The sequence below is a fragment of the Nansenia antarctica genome (assembly GCF_963989245.1).
Source record: "Nansenia antarctica genome assembly, chromosome: 1".
NCBI classification, from domain to species: Eukaryota; Metazoa; Chordata; class Actinopteri; order Argentiniformes; family Microstomatidae; genus Nansenia; species Nansenia antarctica.
In genome coordinates, this window is record NC_137674.1 from 21,660,107 (window position 1) to 21,684,694 (window position 24,588).

The 24,588-nt window shown below is 45.9% G+C and overlaps 1 protein-coding gene across 1 annotated transcript; it reads left to right on the forward strand.

Moving 5' to 3' along the window:
• Positions 1–1,912: 1,912 nt before the first annotated feature.
• stox1 (storkhead box 1) lies at positions 1,913–23,653 on the forward strand (the record flags this gene model as incomplete). The annotated part of the gene is made up of 4 exons (XM_080546550.1): positions 1,913–2,222; positions 18,117–18,269; positions 20,262–23,109; positions 23,497–23,653. The coding sequence occupies 4 exons, from the start codon at positions 1,913–1,915 to the stop codon at positions 23,651–23,653; spliced, it is 3,468 nt and encodes a 1,155-aa protein (XP_080402676.1).
• Between the last annotated feature and the right edge of the window lie 935 nt (positions 23,654–24,588).

The window sequence follows — 24,588 nt, forward strand, 5'->3', positions numbered from 1 at the left end:
AGCACTTTGAATTGCCCCTGTTGTATGATATGTGCTATACAAATAAACTTGCCTTGCTTTGTTTGTTTTCAATTGGAGTAATGTAGATCTGAAGATTGACTTGGCCCATCAATAACCTTCCACTTTTTGGCCTTGATAAACACCCTAGTTGCTATGGCACTATGTTTTGGGGTCATTGTCTTACTGTATGATATACCCTTAAAGGGCCAGGCAGAGACCTGAGTTGGACTTTTATTTCCCTGTGTTGATTCTTTTTTAGTAAATGCTTCCGTCAAGGCTAAACTGCTCCCTGTTGTCTGTGTCTGTTTCTACCTTGTTGTGCTCATTATACCCGGTCCTACGTGGTGGTCACCACAGTATGGACTGCTGGTGAAATGACCCATTCTTTGCTGGGACTGGCTGCTATAGAATCTCTCCCAACCAATCCAATATTCTTTTGACCTAGGACTGCACCCCACTCCAGTCCATGCTGCTTCCTGGGGAAAGACTGCACATAATTCATCATGGGTGGAATGGGTGATGTATTCTTTACATGTACAGAGGAAGCGCAATATCCTGTTGCAGCACCAGGCTTCATACGACACACTGAATCAGGGTGGCCCCTCTCCACAGCCTGAGTGCTCCTGAAACCAAAGCCATGGGGCTTTCTGAAGCAGTGATATATGAGGTGTCTGTCTCTCTGTGCTTCTGAGTATATGCCTGTTAAAGCCTCAGTAAAAGCGTTTGGCTAATAGGGTGCCTGTTTTGAAGGGAGCGTATTAGGGAATGGTTCTCATTGTAGCATGGCTACACAGCTATGGCTGAGGTTCTTCAAGACCTTTATTGAAACAACAGTGTGTTGTGTTGTGTTCTTGTGTCCTTGTGCTGGGAGTGGAACATTTCAGTTTCATCCAGTATTCCAAATGGCTCTTATATGCAAACCTCAGCAAATATGCAGTCCTACACGTTGACCCGAAAACCTTTCTGAAGTAAAAAAACTTTGTGATCCATCAAAATGGGCATTGACATTCAAACATTGACCTCAACTTCCCAATGTTGTTAATAATTATCTTGTTATCCTCATCAAAAAAAGATTTATTGGAAACATATTCATATTAAACATAATACTTGTACAAAACATATAACTCTGCAGCAACCTTTGCCAAAATATTCATTTTTCTATCAAATAATTTGCAACTCAATATAGTAAGAAACATAGTTCCTCTTAATATTATGTGGATGACCTAGCCCTCAACAACAAAAGTTGCTTTCAAGCCTGGCCCTATATTAACTATCCTGTGTGCTTTCTGACGTAAGAGCCATTTATATGAAGAACCTTGAACAGGAACCAAGTGTTTTACAAGAAGCCCACAGGAGCCTGGTGTGTCAGACCTTCGCAGAACAAACAAAGTGTGTGTTATATTGTTCTGATTATTCTCATTTTACTGAATGGCATCATCACTATGGACTGAACTAATTGTATGATTATATACATTTTACTTGGCTCCAATGAAACCAATGAACATTTTTAAATATGTTGTGATGATAACTGTAACGTTCTGACACCAGCCCTATTTAATTGAATTAGTCATTTTGTCCATTTTGTAGAGCCAAAACAAATGCACCTGTCTGTCAGGTTCCACACAGCCAACCTGAACACGCCTATGTGATCATTGTTGTATTGTCCCGAGCTGTCTGTCTGTCTGTCTGTCTGCTGACCCCGCCTCCTCCTGGTTACCTTGGCAGCCAGGGGAAACCACTCACACGACGCGTTTCTCTCCAGACTGACAGTGCCAGTGGAGGAATGTGGGACAGATCCTCGATTTCGAAGGAGATTTCAGGATTTAATCATATTATGAATGAAGTATTGGAATCTCTCCTCACGCGATGGTGTCTCTAGTAGGCCTATGATATTGTTGTCCTGGAGATAATAATGTCTCAACAACCGCGGGTTGTGCAACTCTCCGCCGCCGCCTCGCTCGCGCTGGTGTTCGCTAAGGACGAAAAATACAACGCCAACATCGCGAGCGGCCAGGAGATTTTTGGGGATTTCAAAGCGCAAAATTTGCGCAGCTTCTGGAATAAGAGACTCGTCAAAGCTGTTGCCGAAGTTTACTTTCAGGGATGGATGGAGAATTTCGTCTTGTTCGTCCAAGGGAACGCGAACAATTTGGAGGTGTTGAGGGAGGCGTGGATGCGCAGAGCGCTAAGGTCACCCAAAGGGTTTGTCATCAAAGCAGTGGGTATGTTTCCACTTTATTAACACCACTATGGGAATGTGTGCAGTGTGCCTTTTTATTTGTTGTCATATCTGATTAAATGAATCTGAAAATGCCAGCGGTAAACGATCAACATGAACTGAAATGTTTACCTGAGCCCCGATAGGAGTCTGGACATTTTGGAGGCAGCGGGAAAATCTTTGTTTCCACACCACTTAGCAGAGATAAAGGACGTTGTAAAGATGTTTAAACAACACCACTAAAGATGTTTAAACAACACCACCCGAATAATGTCAACGACATGTGATATGGTCGGGCTCTTTGTTGTTTGTTGTTGTTGAGATGCTCGATGTCTCTTGGTCGATTCACATTGGACAGAAAGGAAAACCTCTCGTGAAAACATTTAGCACAATAGTAGGCTGCATTCGTTTCCCCAAAAAAAATGTGTTAAACCAGCTTAAATGTCCGAGATGCATCCATTTAAGTTGTGTGAAGTAAACGCTTTGAAACGCAGGGCTTTGGTCAACGCTGTCACAAAGAAAGGTGTGAAAGGTGATCAGTCCAATAAACGTCGGCTCGCCCGAACCTTTCCTGGTGGTCTTCTGCCCTGCTGACACAGGAACACAGACCTCTGCCTAGAACCTCTTCATTGCTTTCTCTTCATCTCTCTCAATGTGTTGAATGCCTATAGATTTCAACAACGCAACCAGCATGCTAATACTGCTCTTATTTATTATAACGTAAGAAAGTAACTTCTAGTCTAAGATGTATCCGTTTCAGGTATCATGCTACACCTCCAATCGATGTCACTATGTTGTCAAATATCAGAAAGGACCAGCTGCAGCAGAGAATATGACACCGTTATACCGACAGTTTTTTGTGGTAGTTTAAATAGATTTGAAAAGCAAGAATGTTATAGTGTTATTATGGCAAGAAATTCTCTGTTAAGAGAGAGGTTGGAGACATTGGATTTGTATTGTATTTGACATTGGATTTGTATGGGATTTTCACAGGCTACCACAATTGTGGCATGTAAAAAGCACACAATTATCCAGCTTTAGAGCTGCTCCCCATAGCCCCCCTTTGGCTGTAGCCCACTAATTCAATATTTACCAAATGGCGGGTTGAAACTAACTGTTATGTTATGGCTGACTCCTTTTGGCTTCAAACTGGCCTGGCTGCGTTGGTTCACCAAGTCGAAAAGCATTTCTGATGGGCACCACTGTCCCAGTCCTTTAGCCTTGATCGAGCCTTGTCATTTGGTCCTGCCAATTAGTCAGTCTGTCAGTCAGGTCCACTGACAAGCAAAGGAATGTGAGGGAGAGGAGAAGGCCACACAGGGGGAGAAGGAGGAGGCAGTGGAGGGTAAGGTGGAACCTGACATGCTGTCCTGCCGTGAGACAGCATGTGTCTGAGCCTAAACTACAACATTTATGCCCAGACACACACACACACACACACACACACACACACACACACACACACACACACACACACACACACACACTGTGGATATCGCCATGGCCATCACCAGTACTAGCAAACACAAACATCAGTACAATATTCACGTGCAGAAATTAAATGATATACTCATGCAAGCACTTATAAGCAACACACACACACACACAAGTGGCAGCCTACCTGGGGCATGTTTACAGCCTCCATTTCATGGGCAGTGGGGAACTATAGAGGTCTGATTCACAGCAGCCAGGGAGAAAGGCCTTGACAGTGAGAAATGCTGCTAGACCGTCCCATTCTGTAAGTTATGTTCCAGTGCCGAAGTAGGAGACACCAATTATTCTACCCTTGAATCAGTTTATAATAAATGAGCCCAAATGCCACCATTGTAAATCACTAAGTGGAGTATATTTCTCTCGTTGCAGTTAAACATTTTGAAGTAGAGGAATATTCATTGATGTTACCGGATAAACCAAGCTTTTAGATGATCGAAGACCTTTAGATGATCGGGGACACAATACAATAACAAAACAGTATCAGATTCTAATTTAGTTCAATGGAGATAATAATCTCTTATCCATGGGAGGCCACAGTGTTGCTGTAGCAGAATGAGGCTAATAAATGTTACTGTAACCAAGCAGGCACCAGGAGAGGGTCAACAGGTTCACCAGATTGACTCTTCAGTCCCTCTGTGGGATTATCAGTGCTAATGAGGGGAGAAGATGGACTGTTCTCTGGGATCACCACTGTTGGGTGAGGGAAGGGGTGGAAAGATTAGAGGAGGGAAGGGAGGGGGGGTTGAAGGGGAGAGGGGGTTGAGTGAGTGAAGGGGGGTGGGTTGTGTGGGTGAGAGGAAGGGGAGAAGAGGGTGTGAGGAAGGGTGAGGTGAGGGGGAGTTGAGAAGGCGGGATGAGGAGTTGGGATGAAGAGGCTCTGTTGTTATCCTTGTGGGAACGGGCCGCACTGGTACTGAGGTTGACCTCTCATACTGAAGTCACGCTACTCCTGGGATTTCTCTCTCTCTCCCTCCCTCTCTCTCTCTCTCTCTCTCTTTTCCCCCCTCCCTTCCTTGTTCTCCTCTTCTCTGGTGAAATAGGAAGCTGCTCTCACAAGGCTGTAAGCTGCCTCTGCATTATTGAGTGACCCTGGATGAGTTCTTGGTATAGGGCGGAGGGATCCACAGGGTAGAACAATTATGCTGAGTCGCTGTGGTGTAATGAGGTATCCTGTATCTACCTGTACAACAATCCACCTTCCTCCTCCTTCTGCTTCATGTGTCGTGTCTTTCCAAGTCATGGAGTTGGACTTGAATGTGATCGGATCGCTCTCCCCTCCACTGCAACTCTTCTCTGTTGTACAGTGGATGTGTGTTCTCAGTGCCACTTGGTAAAAAGATGGTAGATGGTAAATGGACTGCACTTACATAGCGCCTTAATCCAAAGCGCTTTACAACGGCCTCTCATTCACGGCAAGCTACCATGCAAGGCGCCGGCCCGCTCACTGGGAGCAATTTGGGGTTCAGTGTCTTGCCAAAGGACACTTCAACATGGCTCGAACCGCCGATCTGCCAACCTTGCAAATCAGACGGCAGCTCTACCTCCTGCGCCACAGCTGCCCAAAAACGATGAACATAATAGACGAATAAGTATACCATTAATTTGCTGAGATAGATCATTGAATTGATATGATGATTCTTCTATTATTTTGATGCAACACAAATTAATGTTATACCCTGCTTAGGTCTGAGATGCTTCATTTACCCAGGTATATCCTCAAATGTCTCCACACTCAGGGCTAAAAAAACAACTAACAACTCAAGCTGAGAGAGAAACTCTTTGTATCCTTTGCTCACCTCTGAGATGAAAGGGCTGTATTTTACAGTTGGGGTGTCTGGTTTCATGAGATTGTTTGGTCAGAGTCTCAAAGCTCTTCTAATGGTCATAACTCTCCCAGATGTCGGCTTATTAGCTGCAACACCCCCCGAGCTGGGAGTGACTAGGGTTGTACGGGCCACCCTGTCACTATCAAGCAGCAAAGGTCAAAGTTTGTGACCTCTCAGCTAACTAGCTCCCTCGGGTCACGGGGATCCTCAGAGGGTGTTGTCTGACTCACATAGCCTAAATGCAGTGTCTCCAGGTGGTACTCACACAGAGGAGGCCCAGTCTAATGTGTGTGTGTGCCTGCATGCTTCCAGGTATTCTTGGTACACAGAGGCCCAGTTCGGCATGTGGTTGAGAACACACACTCACTCCCTCATTACTGTGAGGAGATGGCTTGATTAAGTCCAAACATCATGTTATTACAAGTGCTCAGCACTTAACACAGGGTCAGTATGAAGACTATTCTGGTACGGGTTCTCTAATGTTCTCTAATGTTCTAGCGTCTAAATTAGAAACCGAAACATGTTTTTTCCAAGAATGGCAGAATGCTCCACAAAAATGGGTCTATAGCTGTTCTCAAAACGAATCCAGCTATGAAGCTTTCAGGCCACTAGCCTGTGTCTGACCTGCTGAGCTGTTCCACATTTGAACCCCAGGGTACTGATGTTTGTCTGGCCACGGCCTCTGTATCTCTGTCAGGGACTGGAGTGGACCTGGGTCTGTCTGTCTACACCAGTCTGTCTCTGTCAGGGACTGGACTGGACCTGGGTCTGTCTGTCTGTCTGTCTGTCTGTCTGTCTGTATCTCTGTCAGGGACTGGAGTGGACCTGGGTCTGTCTGTCTGTCTGTCTGTATCTCTGTCAGGGACTGGAGTGGACCTGGGTCTGGTTTCCCAGTAGAATGTTTTTTTGAAGTAACCAAATACCAACGTCTGTCTGTCTACACCAGCCAGCAGTGTGTAGGGTCTGTCTGTCTGTCTACACCAGCCAGCAGTGTGTAGGGTCTGTCTGTCTGTCTACACCAGCCAGCAGTGTGTAGGGTCTGTCTGTCTGTCTGTCTGCACCAGCCAGCAGTGTGTAGGGTCTGTCTGTCTGTCTGCACCAGCCAGCAGTGTGTAGCAGTGTCTGTCTGTCTGTCTATCTATCTGTCTGTCTGTCTACACCAGCCAGCAGTGTGTAGGGTCTGTCTGTCTGTCTGCACCAGCCAGCAGTGTCTGTCTGTCTGTCTGTCTATCTGTCTGTCTGTCTACACCAGCCAGCAGCGTGTAGGGTCTGTCTGTCTGTCTGCACCAGCCAGCAGTGTGTAGGGTCTGTCTGTCTGTATACACCAGCCAGCAGTGTGTAGCAGTGTCTGTCTATCTATCTGTCTGTCTGTCTACACCAGCCAGCAGTGTGTAGGGTCTGTCTGTCTGTCTACACCAGCCAGCAGTGTGTAGGGTCTGTCTGTCTGTCTGCACCAGCCAGCAGTGTGTAGCAGTGTCTGTCTATCTGTCTATCTATCTGTCTGTCTGTCTACACCAGCCAGCAGTGTGTAGGGTCTGTCTGTCTGTTTGTCTGTCTGTCTACACTAGCCAGCAGTGTGTAGGGTCTGTCTGTCTGTATACAACAGCCAGCAGTGTGTAGGGTCTGTCTGTCTGTCTGTCTGTACCAGCCAGCAGTGTGTAGGGTCTGTCTGTCTGTCTACACCAGCCAGCAGTGTGTAGGGTCTGTCTGTCTGTCTGTCTGTCTCCACCAGCCAGCAGTGTGTAGGGTCGGTCTGTCTGTCTGTCTGTCTGTCTGTCTGTCTACACCAGCCAGCGGTGTGTAGGGTCTGTCTGTCTGTCTGCACCAGCCAGCAGTGTGTAGGGTCGGTCTGTCTGTCTGTCTGTCTGTCTGCACCAGCCAGCCAGCCAGCGGTGTGTAGGGTCTGTCTGTCTGTCTGTCTGTCTGTCTGTCTACACCAGGCAGCAGTGTGTAGGGTCTGTCTGTCTGTGTGTGTGCGTGCATGCGTGCGTGTGTGCATGTTGACTTGTGCACTGTTTCCTGATAATGCTGTGCTGTCTCCAGGTTGCTTATTGTTAGTCTAGATAGGAAGAGGAGACCTCACCCTCCGTTCTCCAACATAACCCCTCACTGTGTATGCTACGCCACACATCATTTGTCTACTACATCCTTTTCCCATTTACCAGGGAACTCACCCCTGGTGAAAGAATCACGCAGGCCAGCCCATTTATTGACCTCCATATTGAGTTCACCCATAGCGATGGATCGCTGCCAACCATAACAAATGAGAATGTTCCCCGGCACCCCTCAGTTTGTGCTCACTGTCAGCGGTATTAGGTATAGTATTAGGCTGCCCTGCCTTCATTGGATTTAGCTTTATTCCCCTCATCAGTGGAGCTGGTCAGAGGAGGAGGTCAACACAGAGTTGATGTAATAACGCAGTATTTCTGGTATTACTGGCGTCTGCAGCTTCCTGTGGGGATGTTAGCTTAGCTTAACGTAACAGTGATAACACTGGCTCTGTGATAACACTGCTTGATATTATATTATTACATTATGAGAATAAAGAGTGATCTTTTTTTTTTTTTTACCATAGGGCAAGAGGAGACCAGTGTTTAGATTCAGGGCTTCAGCGAGCTGTAGAGTTGATGAGGCAGACAGGGAGAGGTGTTCTGTCCCAAGTTCCAACCTATGGATAACAAACCTGACGGAGCTCTCTCCGTGGGGGTGTGCGTGTGTGTGTGTGTGTGTGTGTTGTGTAGGTGGGTCGAGAGAACACATTTTGGGTGGAGTATATACTGGAAACACCTGGAACATCTAAAAGTCCTAGAGTAGAGAAGCTTGTGAAACTGAATCCCTGCATTCCTCAGAGTTGAGTGGTTACTGGATGGTGATGCTAGAGAGCACAGACGTCCTTTCTCACACCGTCATCATACTCCAGTCTGACACCTGGTCAGCTATTTTCACTCCCCAGGAACATCATCAACATAGTATAGGGTGTCTGAATTAAGAGCATAGTGACAGAAGTGTGGTACATTCTGGTAATTGAATGCGTTCAATGTGTTAATTTGTTTTGCCATTCCAACAGGTTTTTTTTTCCCCTCAAGTCAGGATCTTTGGTGATGAAATGTGATCAGATGTTTACAGCCTCAGGATGTAATGTACTTTTACTAGGCCAATGTCCCTGTGAAGATTATTGTGTTGATAGATTTTCTTTGTACTTTACTTCTGAGTGTTGCCTTTGGATTGAAAGTCAGAATATGCTTGGCTCTACAATATGCGTTACTATGGTGATGGAACTCAAAACAAAGCCTGCCTCTGTTCCACTCTTATGTGAAGAAGAGCATCAACTCCTGCAATTTAATTTACCCACAACAGCTAACAGTGTTTAGATATGTAGGGATATTAATTGCTTTTGCATTTCACTCTTTTCTTAGCGTTCTCAACACCCCTGAGGAATTGACCTTGTTACTTTTGGAATGTTTGAATGTTCTACTGTTTTGGTTTTGGTTCTACTAGATCTTAGCGATGCCTTTGACACTGTAGATCATGATATTGTAATAGATAGACTAAAAACTTGGGTAGGTATCTACATAGCCCTCTCATCGAATGACTAGTCCCATCGACAGTCTCTGTAATTGCATTGAATAAATAAACGCCTGGATGAGACAAAACTTCCTCCAACTAAACAAGGGCAAAAGAGAGATAATTGTATTCGGTGCACCTAACAAAAGATCGGAAGTCAGTGCAAAACTTGATTCTCTCTCTCTTCAAACTAAAAAAGGTCAGAAATCTTGGTGTAATTCTAGACTCTGATATAAATTTCAACAGCCACATAAACTCGATAACTAAATCAGCCTACAATCTCCTGAAAAACATAACAAGAATGAGAGGTTTCGTGTCCAAACAGGACTGAAAAACTCAGAAAAACTATCTAAAGCAGCTGTTCATAAAGTTTGAAGTTTGAACACATCACCAATCCTGAGATATTTACACTAGCTACCAATCTCTCAGAGAATTGAATTCAAAGTAGGCCTACTCCTAATTACGTACAAATCACAAAATGGTCATGGACCAAAATACCTATTAGATCTCCTCCCACCCTATATTCCAGCAAGGCCCCTAAGGTCAGCTGAGACTAATCAGCTAATCATTCAAGAGTGAAAACAAAACACGGTCACAAAACACCACTCTGCCACATGCTCCTGGAACAAACTCCCTGAAGAAATCAAACAGGCCCAAACCCTACAAATATTTAACCCTAACCTAAAAACCTTCCTGTTTTGCAGCAGGCAAAAGTTTTGCACATATTACACATCTCTTCACATCTCGTATTATCTTGTTAAATGTTTATCTATTTATTTTCTCTCTCTCTATATATATATATATATACCGGTATACATTTTTTTTTTCTTACTGTATTTTTCTTTTAATGACGTATGTAGAACTTGTTATTGCCTCTGTTGTATGAAATGTGCTGTACAAATAAACTAGCCTTACCTTTATGAGTGAATGACATTTTAAAATACCGTAGTTAAATTTCTGAGGAACACATCCAGATTAGCTTGTATATAAAAAAAAGTGAACAGAAATACAACGCTGACTTACGGTGCTATCTTGCGGCTGTCTTCACAAAGAGCTCCAGGATGCTTTCGCTTGAGGTGCTCGTTCATTGCAGATGTACTGCTGTGATAGGCCATTTCATTTCTGTACAGTTTACAGACCACCACATTGTTTTCTTTTTTTGTAAAGTACTCCCACACTTTGGACGATCGTGGGCGAAGTCTTTTAGCTGCCGGCTCTCATGTTTCCACTGGTCGCAGCCATGTTGTTTATTTACGACGCACCGACGCACATTACGCAAGTCGACGAATCGGCCCAGCCCTAGTTGAGTATCTCATTTGACCAGCACAACCGTTTCCCCGAGCTGTGATTACAATGAGGGCACAAACTTAAATATTTATCTTTGCTACCCACTTAAGCCTTCCACTGAATCTTTAAAGACAGATGCCCTGACACACTAAACCTGCATGTTTCTTCTGAAATTTCTCTAATGCCTCGAGGGTGGGGCAGGAAAGCCTGTTTTAGTGCTGAGAATCAATGGGGTTGTTAAATAATCTCCAGACACTCATAGACTGATTGTTTCCTTTTTATTGCACTGTGATAGTGATGTCATGCTTGAGTTCATTCACTACTGCGGCCATCTTGCTAGCCATAGATAGAAGGGTTCCTGCTGTAGTATGTGTACATGCGTTATGTTTGCTTCATAAGATTTGCATTTAATGAATATAACACTGCATGTGTATAATCTGATCTGAAAACTCAGGATAGATGAGAACAACATGGTGTTGTTGGAGTCTGTTTTTACCTGTCCAGTTATTTCACATCAGTGCAGAGACCAGGGGAGGATGTCGCTATAGGTGAGCTGCACCCAGACCGACTGTGCACAGGCCTAATAAAAAGTGTCCTTGTCCCCTGTGTCAGGCCAGGCTGGGCTGGGCTCTCCTGTTGTTCTGTGAAGGACTTCCATGGGGTTTGTGAGGGATTCTTTTCAGTTGGTTTATGGGTTCTTTTTACTGCTCGGTGCACATGGCAGCCAGGGACGCTCTATAGCAGCCAGGGACTCTCAGCTCGTAAAGTCCTTGGAGGGACTACACACACACACACACTGGAGGGTGTGGCAGGGTGCCCTGTGAGCCCAGCTACGACACAAAAGACAAAGAAAACCAGCCTCTGGGAGGGTGTGGTGTCAAGACAGACATCTATCCTGGGATCTGCAGAGATGTTGTGTAGTTTGACACAAAAGGTGTAATAGGCTCACTAGAACGTGTATTCCCAAGCCTGAGATAAGGTGTCTGGGAGAGCAAGAACAACACAACAACTCTAACTTGTTGTGTTGTAGGCTTCAAGTTCATGCTGGAAGACAGCGAGGCAGCCAGTCTGTCCCAAATGAGAGAAGGAGCTGATTTCTTTCAGATCAGAAAGACGAGATAAGGAGAGGTCGACACCACAGACACAACTGGTTTTGTGTGTGTGTGTGTGTGTGTGTGTGTGTGTGTGTGTGTGGCCAGTGAGTGGGTCCACAGAGTGAAGGGTTATGGTCTTAATGTTTCAATTAGCACTTGAATTTGGTTGCATGCAGACACGTGATCTGGGGTAACTAAAATGTCTTTCTCCTGGTCAGAGGGCATCCTGTCATAATTGCTCCTGCTCCCTCAGTAACCCTTTACACCACTGTCAATGTTGTGGTCATATTCCAAAAATGTCCATATTCTTCATTGACATTTTTGGCATTTAGCAGACGCCTTATTCCAAAGCGACTTACAATCGATACATTTGACTAAGCAAGTGAATCATCAGTGTGTGTGTGTGTGTGTGTGTGTGTGTGTGTGTGTGTGTGTGTCTAATAGGACTCTTGCGACCCACTGGGACTAGCTCACAGCAGTGTGGCCATGAGGATACATTTGGCCTCAGTGTCAGGATCAGGAGTCAGTGTGTCTGTCTGCATAAGCTCTGTTTCCTCCACCGTATTATTCTGTATCTCTCCATTCTACTGATGGACAGAGCTTTGGTTCACACCAAGCAACAGTTGTTTGGAGTATCTAACTACCCTGTAGCTTCTCTCTCCTGTTCTAGGTGCCCCTGGTACCCTCGGTGTGGCTCAGGCCAGGGTTGGTGTTTCCATGGTACCCAGCAGTGGCGTATTCATGTTGTGTGTGGTGTGTGACAAAGAGTTTAATGTCTGTGGGCCGGTCTTGTGTTACAGGAACATAGAGTCCCTTCCCCCTGGAGAGAAGAGAGTTACAGCCCGGCCCACTGACGGTCACGCCTGCTAATGTTCAACTCAATAACCAACTAATCCCCAGGCCCGACCTGCTACTATACCAGGCCTTCTCCCACCTGCTTTCTGTTCAACAACACGCTATTATAGAGAGATATGTGTCCTCTTCCTTCTTCCTAACCCTATTACTGTCTCCTCTCTCTCTATTGTATAATATGGCATGCTGTCTACATGGTTCACAGGGAAAGGCTTGTGTAGCTTACAGACCTAATTTCTGCAGCATATGGGCATCATATTCCTCTTTGTTTTCCTCTTGCTACTTCTCTAAAGAACATAAACAATGAGAGGTTGCAGACAGGATATCCTTCTCCGATCCAGGACACTGGCAGACAAGAGGTCTGAAACCCTTTTAACCCAGGAGGTGCTGTCCTAGGCCTGTTTGCTGGATGCTGGTTAAAGCTCTGGGTGATCCAGCTTAATTGCTTCACTTACAAAACATTCTTTCTGAGGGTATTAATCATAGTCAGTCGCTGTTACTATGCAGACACCCTGAAATGCATTCCTAGGAACTTAGCACAATAGTGACAGCATGAAGGCAACCCAGGGCCATCTCAGTCAGACTGCTGTTTAGATTGAAAAGTTTGTTCTCAGTGTTAGGGAGGGCAGATGTTTTCCAGCCACAATCCCTCCCCATGTATGTCAAAGGATCAGGTTTTAAAGAAAGTCCCTCCAGTCGGTGGGATTTGGATGAGGCTCGGTGTTCAGAGCACTGACAATATATGTTGTTGTGACTGTGAGATTAATTGAGACCAAAAGATGATAAGATTACTTTGCAGTGCATTCCCTCTTTTGGCTACAGTTTACCAACAGTGTGAGTGTGAGTGTGTGTGTGTGTGTGTGTGTGTGTGTGTGTGTGTGTGTGTGTGTGTGTCTGTGTCTGTGTCTGTGTCTGTGTCTGTGTGTGTGTGTGTGTGTGTGTGTGTGTGTGTGTGTGTGTGTCGCAATGGCAGCTGATTAGTGGATTATTTTCCCTACCGCTGACATAAGTGCCTCAAGTGTGTGAGGGCTGTGAATGTTTACACTACAGGCAGGGGAGTGTGAGCCAGGCTATGTTTCTATTGAGTGCCCCGAGGCTTATGGGACAATCACAACACACACACACACACACACACACACACACACACGTGTGATGTCTAGTCCGACTCCTCAGAGATCTCTTCAGATTTACAATGTTGAAATGTTTTCAACATTTTCATAGATGAAACATCTGGCAAGAGATGATCACAGCAGCAGCAAAGATATGAGTATCATTTGATTATGTGATAATACTAACATATGCTTTTAAAAAAAGCTCCTACCCCTGCTCTCAATCTGCATTGTGTTGTTGAGTGTTGTTAATTAACAAAAAAACGGTTTCCCACACCATGAATGTAGTCATGGTCACTGCCCTGTGTGTGTGTACTGGTCACACCTGGACTCTCAGGATAGGGGAAGTATCTCTGGCCCAGGGTTTTTGGTAATCATTCAACAGCTCAGCATGGAAAATAGTCACCTCAATTTGTGATCCATTAACCTATTATAAACCCCTCAAAAAAAGTTCGGAAACGCTTTTTTTGTTGATTATTCCTCCCCTTTAATAATACCAATTGGTATTGTATTTTATATCGTTGGAAAGCCTGATTAGTCCCCTTTACAATGAGGTACAACTTGTAAGGATCATACATTCATGGAATGAGTAACACAGCTAAACGTGTGGGTAGTGGCCCAAAATGTTTTGCCAAAATCCCCTGCAATATTCTTCTGTTGGTATTCACTCTCGTTTTGAGCTTCATGTGCTGGCAGGTGTATGTCAGTCACAGGTGTGTGACTGGCACCTGAATGGCACCTAATTGACAGGAATGATATTCTGGGGCCAGTGGCGATCCCATATCTCCAGAATCCAGTGGCGGGCGGTGCATTTCACACCTAGGCCTTCAGTGATGTCCGACACAGTCCTACCTGAATTATTCTACCTCTTAATACCATCATTATGACGCCATGGCTCTAGAAACTAGACAGAAACACAGTATAACCGGGCGTTGCATCACCTTAACATAATCAGACAAGTACAACAGAGTTATATTAATATTTCCGAAGCATTTTTAATCAATAAATCCGCATTTACAATGAAGAGTGTGATCTTTAAGATCGCTTCGCTTGGATACTGTCAAAACTTTTAAATAAAAGGCACTTTTATCGTCAAGAAACGTGACAAAACAATTCAACAAGTCTCCTTGAGTACTTTTACTGCACAGCTGATTCACGTGCGCCACCCACGTAATCTCCACATCTCTTGCAACCTGCAACAGACGCATCAAACATTTATTTTACAAGCCTATATTTGTCGTTTTAATTACCTATATATTAATTCGTTAATATTGAAACGAAAATAAAATGAATTTTAATTACCTATATATTAATTCGTTAATATTGAAACGAAAATAAAATGAAATAACGAAATAAAATGACAAAAATATATACAAATAAAATAAAAAATTAAATGCTTTGTACTCACCAAAACAACTTCATTTGAAAACAAAATCCATCCTCCTTTCTTTCCCAAACACCCGATCGATCTGTTGCAAATAGCAGGCATTGCCAGCAGTACAATTTGCAGTGCCTTTCGGAGCCTGTGAGCCAGGGGTACCGCTCGTAGTTAGCGATCTGAAAGTGCCGGACAAACCCTTTTCCCCGCTGAGAAAGGCTCGCAAGAGTCGGGGTTGGCCGTTCTCTGATAATGTCTATCTTTTCCTGGAAAGTTCTTCTAGAAAATGGCGTTGTTTTAAGATCTGCCACCACATCTGCCTCTTCTCCCCCTTCCGCCATTGTAGCTGATTGCAGACGGTATAAAGATACGCAAATTACCTTGCTACGCATCTCAATAGTGCGTATCCAATCAAAAGACGTGCTGGGTGCTGACATCAGATTGAGCCTTCCAGCAGGCGCCGTTGTTGATTTTGCTCGCATCTACGTAGGTTTACTAGGAACGCCACAGGTTTTCTCGTTCCAACGTTAAGTTACAGGTCGAATTCGCGGCACCGTCTGTTGTGAAGGCGGGCAGATTTGGGAGCCCCCTAGCAACACATTTTGATTGGATAAAAGCTCTAACATAAAGGCCAGCCCTCCAAATCTCAATTGGAGACTGGAAGCAGCGCAACCAAGAGGAAAGCTATGAAATGAAGAGAATAGACTATGGGGAATCATTAATACATATTTGTGGAAAAAATATATTAAATAAAATGTATATTCTGATGATGTTTAGGCCAGCAGAGAAGGCCTTGCTGGCCCTGACGGCACACCACTGCCAGAATCTGGGACCGAACTCCATCCTCCATGATGACAACGCTCGCCCCCACAGAGCCAGGATCACCACAGAGCACCTCCAGTATTTGGGAGTGGAGAGGGTGGAATAGCCTGCCGTGAGTCCAGACCTCAACCCAATTGAACACTTGTGGGATCAGCTTGGGCGTGCTGTACGTGCCAGAGTGACCAACGCAACCATGTTGGCTGACTTGCGGCAAATCCTAGTTGAGGAATGGGATGCCATCCCACAGCAGTGTGTGACCTGGCTGGTGACCAGAATGAGGAGGAGGTGCCAAGCTGTTGTGACTGCGTATGGATCTTCCACACACTACTGAGGTCCCTGACAATGTAAAATTAATAAAGTGTAAAAATGGCCAATATGTGTTGTTTTTTCCTTATTACTGTGGGAGAGTGCAATCATCCAATCCACCAAGCAACTCAAAACGAGAGTGAATACCAACAGAAGAATATAGGGGATTTTGGCAAATATTTTTGGGCCGCTACCCACACGTTTAGCTGTGTTGCTCATTCCACGAATGCATGATCCTTACAAGTTGTACCTCGTTGTAAAGGTGACTAATCAGGCTTTCCAACGATATAAAATACAATACCAATTGGTATTATTAAAGGGGAGGAATAATCAACAAAAAAAGCGTTTCTGAACTTTTTTTGAGGGGTTTAGTACCACCCTGTACAGTATATTAACCTATTATAGTACCACCCTGTACAGTATATTAACCTATTATAGTACAACCCTGTACAGTATATTAACCTATTATAGTACCACCCTGTACAGTATATTAACCTATTATAGTACCACCCTGTACAGTATATTAACCTATTATAGTACCACCCTGTACAGTATATTAACCTATTATAGTACCACCCTGTACAGTATATTAACCTATTATAGTACCACCCTGTACAGTATATTAACGACAGTGATCTGCCTGTTTCTTGTATGGTCTAATACTGTGTCTCTGGCTGCTAGACAGTGTTGCGTTCAGCGTCACACAGTTGTCTTCTGTTTAGCAACATAACAACAGGTCAGTGCAGAAACCAACTGGCATACCTGTACATCTCTCCACTCCCAGTGTGTCCAGGGTTAATCCTAAAGCCTGGTCCCGTTCAGGGGGAGTGAGAATGGTTCTGGTGCTGCTGTCTCCCTGGCCCTCTCTCCCTTCCTCTCTCTGTGCATCTTCAGTTGTCATGAAACACTTGAAGCTATCCCATGAAAATCCTGTTGGCCAGAGGGAAGTGAATTGTTGAGGTTTGGCATGTTGAACATGTTTAATTTACTGATTTACGAGAGGGACTCTTTTGCAGTTTCTTCTTTTTTGCTTCTGAGATGAAACGTTCTTGAAACGTCTAGTTTGAAACAAGCACGTTTTATGATTTCAAAGCCCTGTGGTTTGTCTGGGAGGTGGCTTTCACACTTTGTGATCGTGTCAGTGCAATGCTTACAGCCCCGGGGTTATTTGGTTGTGTGTGTGTGTGTGTGTGTGTGTTTGAGTTTTAGTGTGCATGTATTACATATGGTCTGAGCTTTGTACTATTTCTACAAGGACATCCAGTGCCGTGATAGTCAGGGTGATAAATCACTATCAGGTGCTCCCATATTATCTTGGTCTCACCCAGACATTCATAGATCATTCATTTGGGCCTTTTATTGTCATTTGAGTGGCACCTCCCAGAGTGGATGTTTGTTTTGAGTGGTGGCCACAGTATGGTACTAGAGAGTGATCTGATAGCCTAGAAGGCCACAGTATGGTACTAGAGAGTGATCTGATAGCCTAGTAGGCAGACATGTGGTCACTACTGTGGGAGGAATGGAGTTCTGTGGTCTGGTGGGGTAGTGGTGGTGAGTTGGACTTGTGATCGGAAGGTTGTGAGTTCAAATCCCGCCTGAAACCACACCACTACTAGTGTGCCCTTGAGTAAGGCACTTAGCCCTCAGTTACTCCAAGGGGAATGTCCCTGTAATTCGTAATTGTAAATCGCTTTGGATTAAAAGCGTCTGCTAAATGGCAAAATTATTTTAAATTAAAATTATGGTCCATCCCAGTGTAAAGGGTTCTGTGGTCCATCCCAGTGTAAAGGGTATCCCAAAGGAAACCAGGCGTGTTTCATATACCTCAGTGGACCACCCAGATCAGGACTAATTGATCTGGGAGGTGAAAGTGGAATGTGGATTATTTATACTGGCAAAGGGACTGGTCTCACCCAGATGTGTGTGTGTGTGTGTGTGTCTGTGTGTATCTGACTTATCTCACCCAAGTGTGTTCTTTTGTGGTGTACTGTCTTTCCCAGATGTGTGTGTGTGCGTGTGCGTGTGAGTGCGTGTGAGTGTACTGTCTTTCCCAGATGTGTGTGTGTGAGTGTGTGTGTGTGTGTGTGTTTCAGCTGACTTATCTAACCATGGTGTGTGTGTGTGTGTGTGTGTGTGTGTGTTTGTGTTTGTGTGTGTGTGTTTCAGGTGACCTGTCCCCAGTACAGATGGCTCCTGTTTCCCAGTCTCAGTTCATCCCTCTGGCCGAGGTGCTGTGCTCTGTCATCTCAGACATGAACTCCGACCTCATCACTGTCAACCAGGAAGCTCTCATCAACCACATGAGCAAGGTCCACCCAGGTAAAACAGAACTTAGCAAATGTGCTGCTGCTGAGTTGTGTCTAGTTAAAGGCCGATTTAAAGTTCTGCGTAAAATCGACGCCGTAGGCTACGCGTAAGCTTGCGTTGGCCCGCGTGGCCTTGCGTTGCCTACGGAGAGGGTTGACGTGCTCCTCTCAAAAAATGTAACTACGCGTCAGAGCGTACGCGTCAAGCGTACGCGTCAAGCTCTGTGATTGGTCCGCTTGGTAGCACATGATTCCGACTCTCGTCGGCCAAAATGCGGAAGCCATGACAGAAATGTCATTTACTTTTTCTGTAATTACTTATTAATAAAGATTTGAAAAATTATGATAACCATCGTATTATCTTAGTTTAATGTCATTTCAATGCATCATAGAACTTTTATTTACAACAAGCATAAAAATAAAAAAACGCTATTATGCCGCTTTGAGTAGAGCGCCCTATGGAAGAGTCAGGCACAACCCGGAGGCACGCTTTGCGGGTTAATAACTGTGGTTTACCGTGGGTTAGGATAACAATTCAAATGTGTCCGGATAGGGGAGAGGACAGGGAATCAGAAACTATTTGAATGGTGTCGATACGGGGGGGGGGGGGCGAATATCTCCGCGTCACAATGGGTTAGAATTCCAAACTGAAATTCTCCATGACCAGAATAGCATGCTGAACACACTGAACTTTGAATGGAGTCTTAGTCATGTACCGTTAACGAGATAGAATAAGAAAAGCATATTTTTCTATGCCGCTATGAGTACACTGACCAACGCGACGCGGTCCACGTAGAACTAGAACGTAGAACTATAAACTTGGAGACCCCTTACGTAGGCTACGGCGAAGACGTGCGTAAATTCGACGCAGAAGCTTAAATCGGCCTTAAGCCTAGCTGCAGCTATATGAGTTGTGTCTAGTTAAGCCTAGCTGTTTAGTGACGTAGGTAGTTTAGTGACGTATTCTGACAATGTATTTATTCTTTATATATATATATATATATATATATATATATATATATATATATATATAATTAGTATTATTTCAGATATAATTAAAAACAATAATTAAACAGCACATAGAAAAAGGGCAATTCCGCATTAACAGAATGACTGTTGCGACTCGATTCCTCACTTTCAAAAGTATGCCAAACAAAAACCCTTGATAGCAAAGTTTAACAAACCATACCAAAACCAAGCTCTACTTCGAACATGCATATCAGAGACCCTATAAAAACAAAGATATTGATTCCAAAATTACATTAACTATTATCCTTGCATTAAGATGGACTCAATTCAACTTATTGAGTGATTTGTTGATGACATTTTTGCATTTCAGCTAATTTTAAGAGTGTCATAGCAAAGGGTCTGAATACTTACCTGTATGTACATATGGTATTTCTGTATGTAAATTTTAATACATTTACTGACATTTTTTAAAAAGTGGTTTCACTTTGTCATTCTGGAGTATTGTGTGTGATTTGATGGCAAATTATTTTAATTTAATCCATTTTAAATTGAGGCTATAACACAACAAAATGTGGAAAAAGTGAAGGGGTCTGAATACTTTCCGAATGCACCTTACAGAAGCCAAAAGGAAATCTAAGTGTTGATATTAGTTGACCGGGGTCTATACTTAATAGAGGTTTTTCTAAATACGTTTAAAGACTTTTTCTAAATACGTTTAAAGACCAGATGCTTTTCCCTATTCTTATGATGGAATATGGTTGAGAAATGTATTTCTGATTTGATTTCCCCAAAATACACTCTTAGCTTTCATTTGGCACTCAATGTGATATGCTCTGATGAATTGAATATGTTGATCCTCATGGGTCCTTTTACACTGCCCCAAATAAGCAATGACATGTAAATGTAAACAAAATACATATTATGTATGCAGACCCACAAAAACAACCAAATCAAAGATTGTGTTTTGTTCTCTCCCTTCACACCTTTATGAAATCTTTCTAAACTTTTCTTATCCGCTCTCTTTCCTCCCTCTCAGGGATGACCATCCCCACCCAGGACATCTTGTACAATGCCCTGGGCTCTCTGATCAAGGAGCGGAAGATCTACCACACAGGAGAGGGCTACTTCATAGTCACGCCGCAGACATACTTCATCACCAACAGCCTGGTCAGAGAGAAGAGCTGGTGGACGTCTGGCTCAGGAGACAACAAGCTGCCCTCCTCTCCTCCCATCACCTACCTACTGAGCAATGAGCCCTGTCAGGAGAGTCACACACAGCCTCCACACCTAGCCCATTGCAAATCATGCAGCTGCTTCGCCCCCCAGTCCTCCACCAATACTACCACCACTCCCCCCACCACCACCACTGCTGTCCCTCCTCCTTCTGTCCCAGACCAACACTCTGTCTCTGTGTCCGTCAGCGAGTGCACAGGGAAGAGCCTCAAATGGCCCCGCCCATCAGACCACAAGCCCTCAGTCCAGCACCAGTCCACCTCCACGGCCGCTGACTACCAGGCCAGCGAGATCAGCAGAGCCACCACCGCCACCAACGCCACCACCAACGCCACCAGCCGCAAGGACGGCAAAGAAAAAACGGGTCGCAAATTCGGCCTCAGCCTCTTCCGGAGGAACGGCGGGAAGAAGGAAAAGCCAAAGAAAGAGTACGTCTCGTTCTCCGGCCAGTTCCCTCCGGAGGAGTGGCCGGTGAGGGACGAGGAGGATCTGAACAACCTGCCGCGCGACCTGGAGCACGCCATCATCCGACGCATCAACCCCGAGCTCACCGTGGACAACCTGACACGCCACACGGTCCTGATGAAGAGACTGGAAGGGAGAGGGGAGAGAGGGGGGGCCACAGAGAGGGAGCAAGGAGGGGAGAGAGGGACGGACAGGGACAGGGACAGGGAAAGGGACAAGAGGTTGGACCGAGGGGACAGGGGAGTAGACAAGGGCATGTCCACTGAGATCCTGGCCTCGTCCAAGCCCAGGCACCACCACTCCTCCAGGGCCGGAGCCGGGGGGAGGAGGACCGCCACCAAGGCCTCGCGCAGTAAGAAGAGAGCCCATTCCTCTAGGGAGAAGCAGAGGGAGAGGGGGAAGAGTAAGGCCCCTGTGTGCATAGATGAAGACCCAGAAGGAGAGGTCACCACTCTGGTCCACTCTTGCCTCAGACCAGAGATCCCTGCGGACGAACCGGAGCAGTGTGAGGAGCCTGGAGATGTGGACGGGAAGTGTCTGTACAAGAAACGCATCGACAACCCCTTCCAGAGTCTGCCTGGGAAAGAGGCGGCCCAGGCTGTGGCCGCCACCGCCATTCGAGACCAGAGGAGGAGAGAGGGGAAAGAGGGCGTGGGGGGGAGGAGAGAACGCACAGGACACCGCTCCAAATCCTGGGACCCCCACCGGGCGAAAGAGACCACCGTGGAAGTGGAGCACGCTGTGAAATCCTGTACGGCTGAGGACAGGTCATGTGACGGCCTCCACGAGAGGGGGTTCCCCACCGACCCCCTCCTCCTCCCAGACACCAAGATCACCAGAGAGCTGTCACCTGACTACGGCTCAACTTACCCCCAGAGCAGCACCCTGAGGATAGACGACAAGATCAGGCACCAGAGGGAGGGGAAAATCAGGGGGAGGGAGAGCAGGGGGGGGAATGAGAGGGAGAGGGAGAGGGAGGGCAAGCACAGGACGTTCCAGGAGGGAGAGTATGGGAGCATAACGGACCACATACACCCAATAAGCCAAACTACAGATGGTGACATCCCTAACAGCCAACCATACACTGATCTAGATGCCAACCACCATACCCATCCATATAACCCAGTGCCTACCCACTCGTATGACCCCGTCGTGCCCTGGCCTAAAACCTCGGCCCAGCGGAGATCTCTAATCCACACAGACACACAGGGGGACGCCAACCACAGGCCTGATCTGTTGTCCTCGCACCAACAGGGGTCAATCGACAGCAACAACAGTAGCAGCAAACACAGAGGCCCAGGGCAGGGAGAGAGACAGGGGCTGACAGCAGAGAGCAACAGGTTTATTGAAGACGACCACCGGCTCTACCACAGGGCTGAGGATGAGGAGGAGGAGGAAGAGGAGGACGCCTGCAGTTCTCTGTATCTGAGTGAAGAGGGAGTTCTAGACAGCAGAGAGGCCTACCAAACAGGTATGGCTCACTACCATGAACCTGTCTCCCAATACCACGAGCCTGACTTCCACTACAGCAAACTTCACCACGCCCAGAGTCACTACCACGAAGACCAGCCCCTCTCCTCCCACCACGATCCCCAGTTTCCATACCCAGACCCTCACTCCCCCTACCATGACCCCTGTTCCCTCCGAGAAGACTGGGACAGCACTTATGCGGAGGAGAACCCCTCTTCTACCCACCAGGAGCCCCCTATAACCCCCCGTAGTCAGGATGAGGCCAGGTGGAGGGGTGGACCTAGCCACCACACACACGTCCACCAGAGGGCCCAATCATCAGGGGCCCAGAGCGCGCCCAGCCCCAGCCGAGGAGCCCTGGTCCAGAGGGAGAGACTCGGCCTGCAGGGCCTGGTGCCTCCTGAGGCTGCAGACAGCAGCAGCATCTTTGACTACTGCCAGACCAGCGAGGTGGATTCAGACGCGGAGACTCTTCATAAGTCAGTGGACGAGGAGGGGGAGGGGGAGTCAGCTCACTGGAGGTGTGTGGCGGAGGGAGAGGAGGAGGAGGAGGAGGAGAAGGGGGGCTTTGAGACCCTGGGGGAGAGGGGAGTCCCTCAGAGCCCCAGTGCCAGTCTGAGCATGCCCAGTGGAGCCAGAGGGGGAGAGACGGGGGAGATGGCAGAGATGGGAGAGAGTCAGAGTATCACAGGAGACAGTGGCATAGACTCCCCACGGTGAGTTAACCACTATTAACCAGCCAGAGTTCTGCTCTAGCCAGTTTACAGTTACTTCAGTATGAGAGAGAGAGAGAGAGAGAGAGAGAGAGAGAGAGAGAGAGAGAGAGAGAGAGAGAGAGAGAGAGAGAGAGAGAGAGAGAGAGAGAGAGAGAGAGAGAGAGAGAGAGAGAGAGAGAGAGAGAGAGAGAGAGAGAGAGAGAGAGAGAGAGAGAGAGAGAGAGAGAGAGAGAGAGAGAGAGAGAGAGAGAGAGAGAGAGAGAGAGAGAGAGAGAGAGAGAGACTATAGTGAGATCACACAGCATACATTAACCTATAAACCATGGTGTGGTCTCTATCTCCTCATATGAACCTATAAACCGTGGTGTGGTCTCTATCTCCTCACAGGACCCGTGTGAGTCTGGCCTCCAACAACACTGTGATCCTGGAGGGTCTGAAGAGGAGAGGCTTCCTCCAGAACCTGGAGAAACTACACTCCAAAAACACAACAGCCATGAGACCCCAGAACTCCCTGTTACAGCTCACCCCTGTCATGAACGTATGAGGGCTCAGAGCCCAGAGGCCCCTGGTGCAGCTCTGTATGGGAGCCTATGAGCTCACAGTTGCAGTTCTATCTCAGAGCCCAGAACTCACTGCTGCAGCTCTGAGGGCCCATAAACGTGAGAGCCCAGTTAAAGTGAAGTGATGACCCAGTCCTCAAGGTAGTAGTGTGTGTAGCTGCTTATGGGTGCTCAACTCAGATCTTCTCCACTGGGTGTCAGTGTACATATGTAGATTTGTTTACCTTTTGTAAATAATGTTCATGAAGAGGAATATATCTATAGAATTCTTCAGTTCATATTTGTGGAATCTCCTGCATTAAATGCATGACTGTTTGATTCTGTAACAGTGGTTAGAGTTGTCTGTTTTTCTCTACATTCAACAAGGCAAGCAACAGCAACGATCTTCCCCTGCATATCTGCATTCTCATGCGTATTTCCTTGTAGCCATTTAACACAAATAAATCTATGTAGCCTTCTGCTTGGTGTTTCTTGATTCATTGTGTGAATTCATCACTTTCACAACAAGAAACCACAACCATAAAAAAAGACATCTAATTGGGCGGCATTACAATAAAAGGATATGGATATTATTATTTCAAAACCTCACTGATACAAACCAGATCCTGCAGACAGCTGATAATGTTTCTGGAGTTGGTGTGAGAGGGGAGACCTAGGGAGAGGAACCCCAGCTATGAGAGCCCATCGCTGGGAGAGCCTGGGTCAGAGGTGTGGGTTGCACGGATTGCATTAGGCCCAATCTTGGGGGCTCAAAATGTATTACTATTGATCTTAGGCTAGAGCCCTTTGTGGTTAGACCAAAAATAGTCATACATTCAAGATTGCTGAAACATTGTTTTATTTGAACAAGATGGTACAATGGATCACACAGAAGGCAGAGTTACACACATGTTACACTTACAGAAATGAATCATGGGAG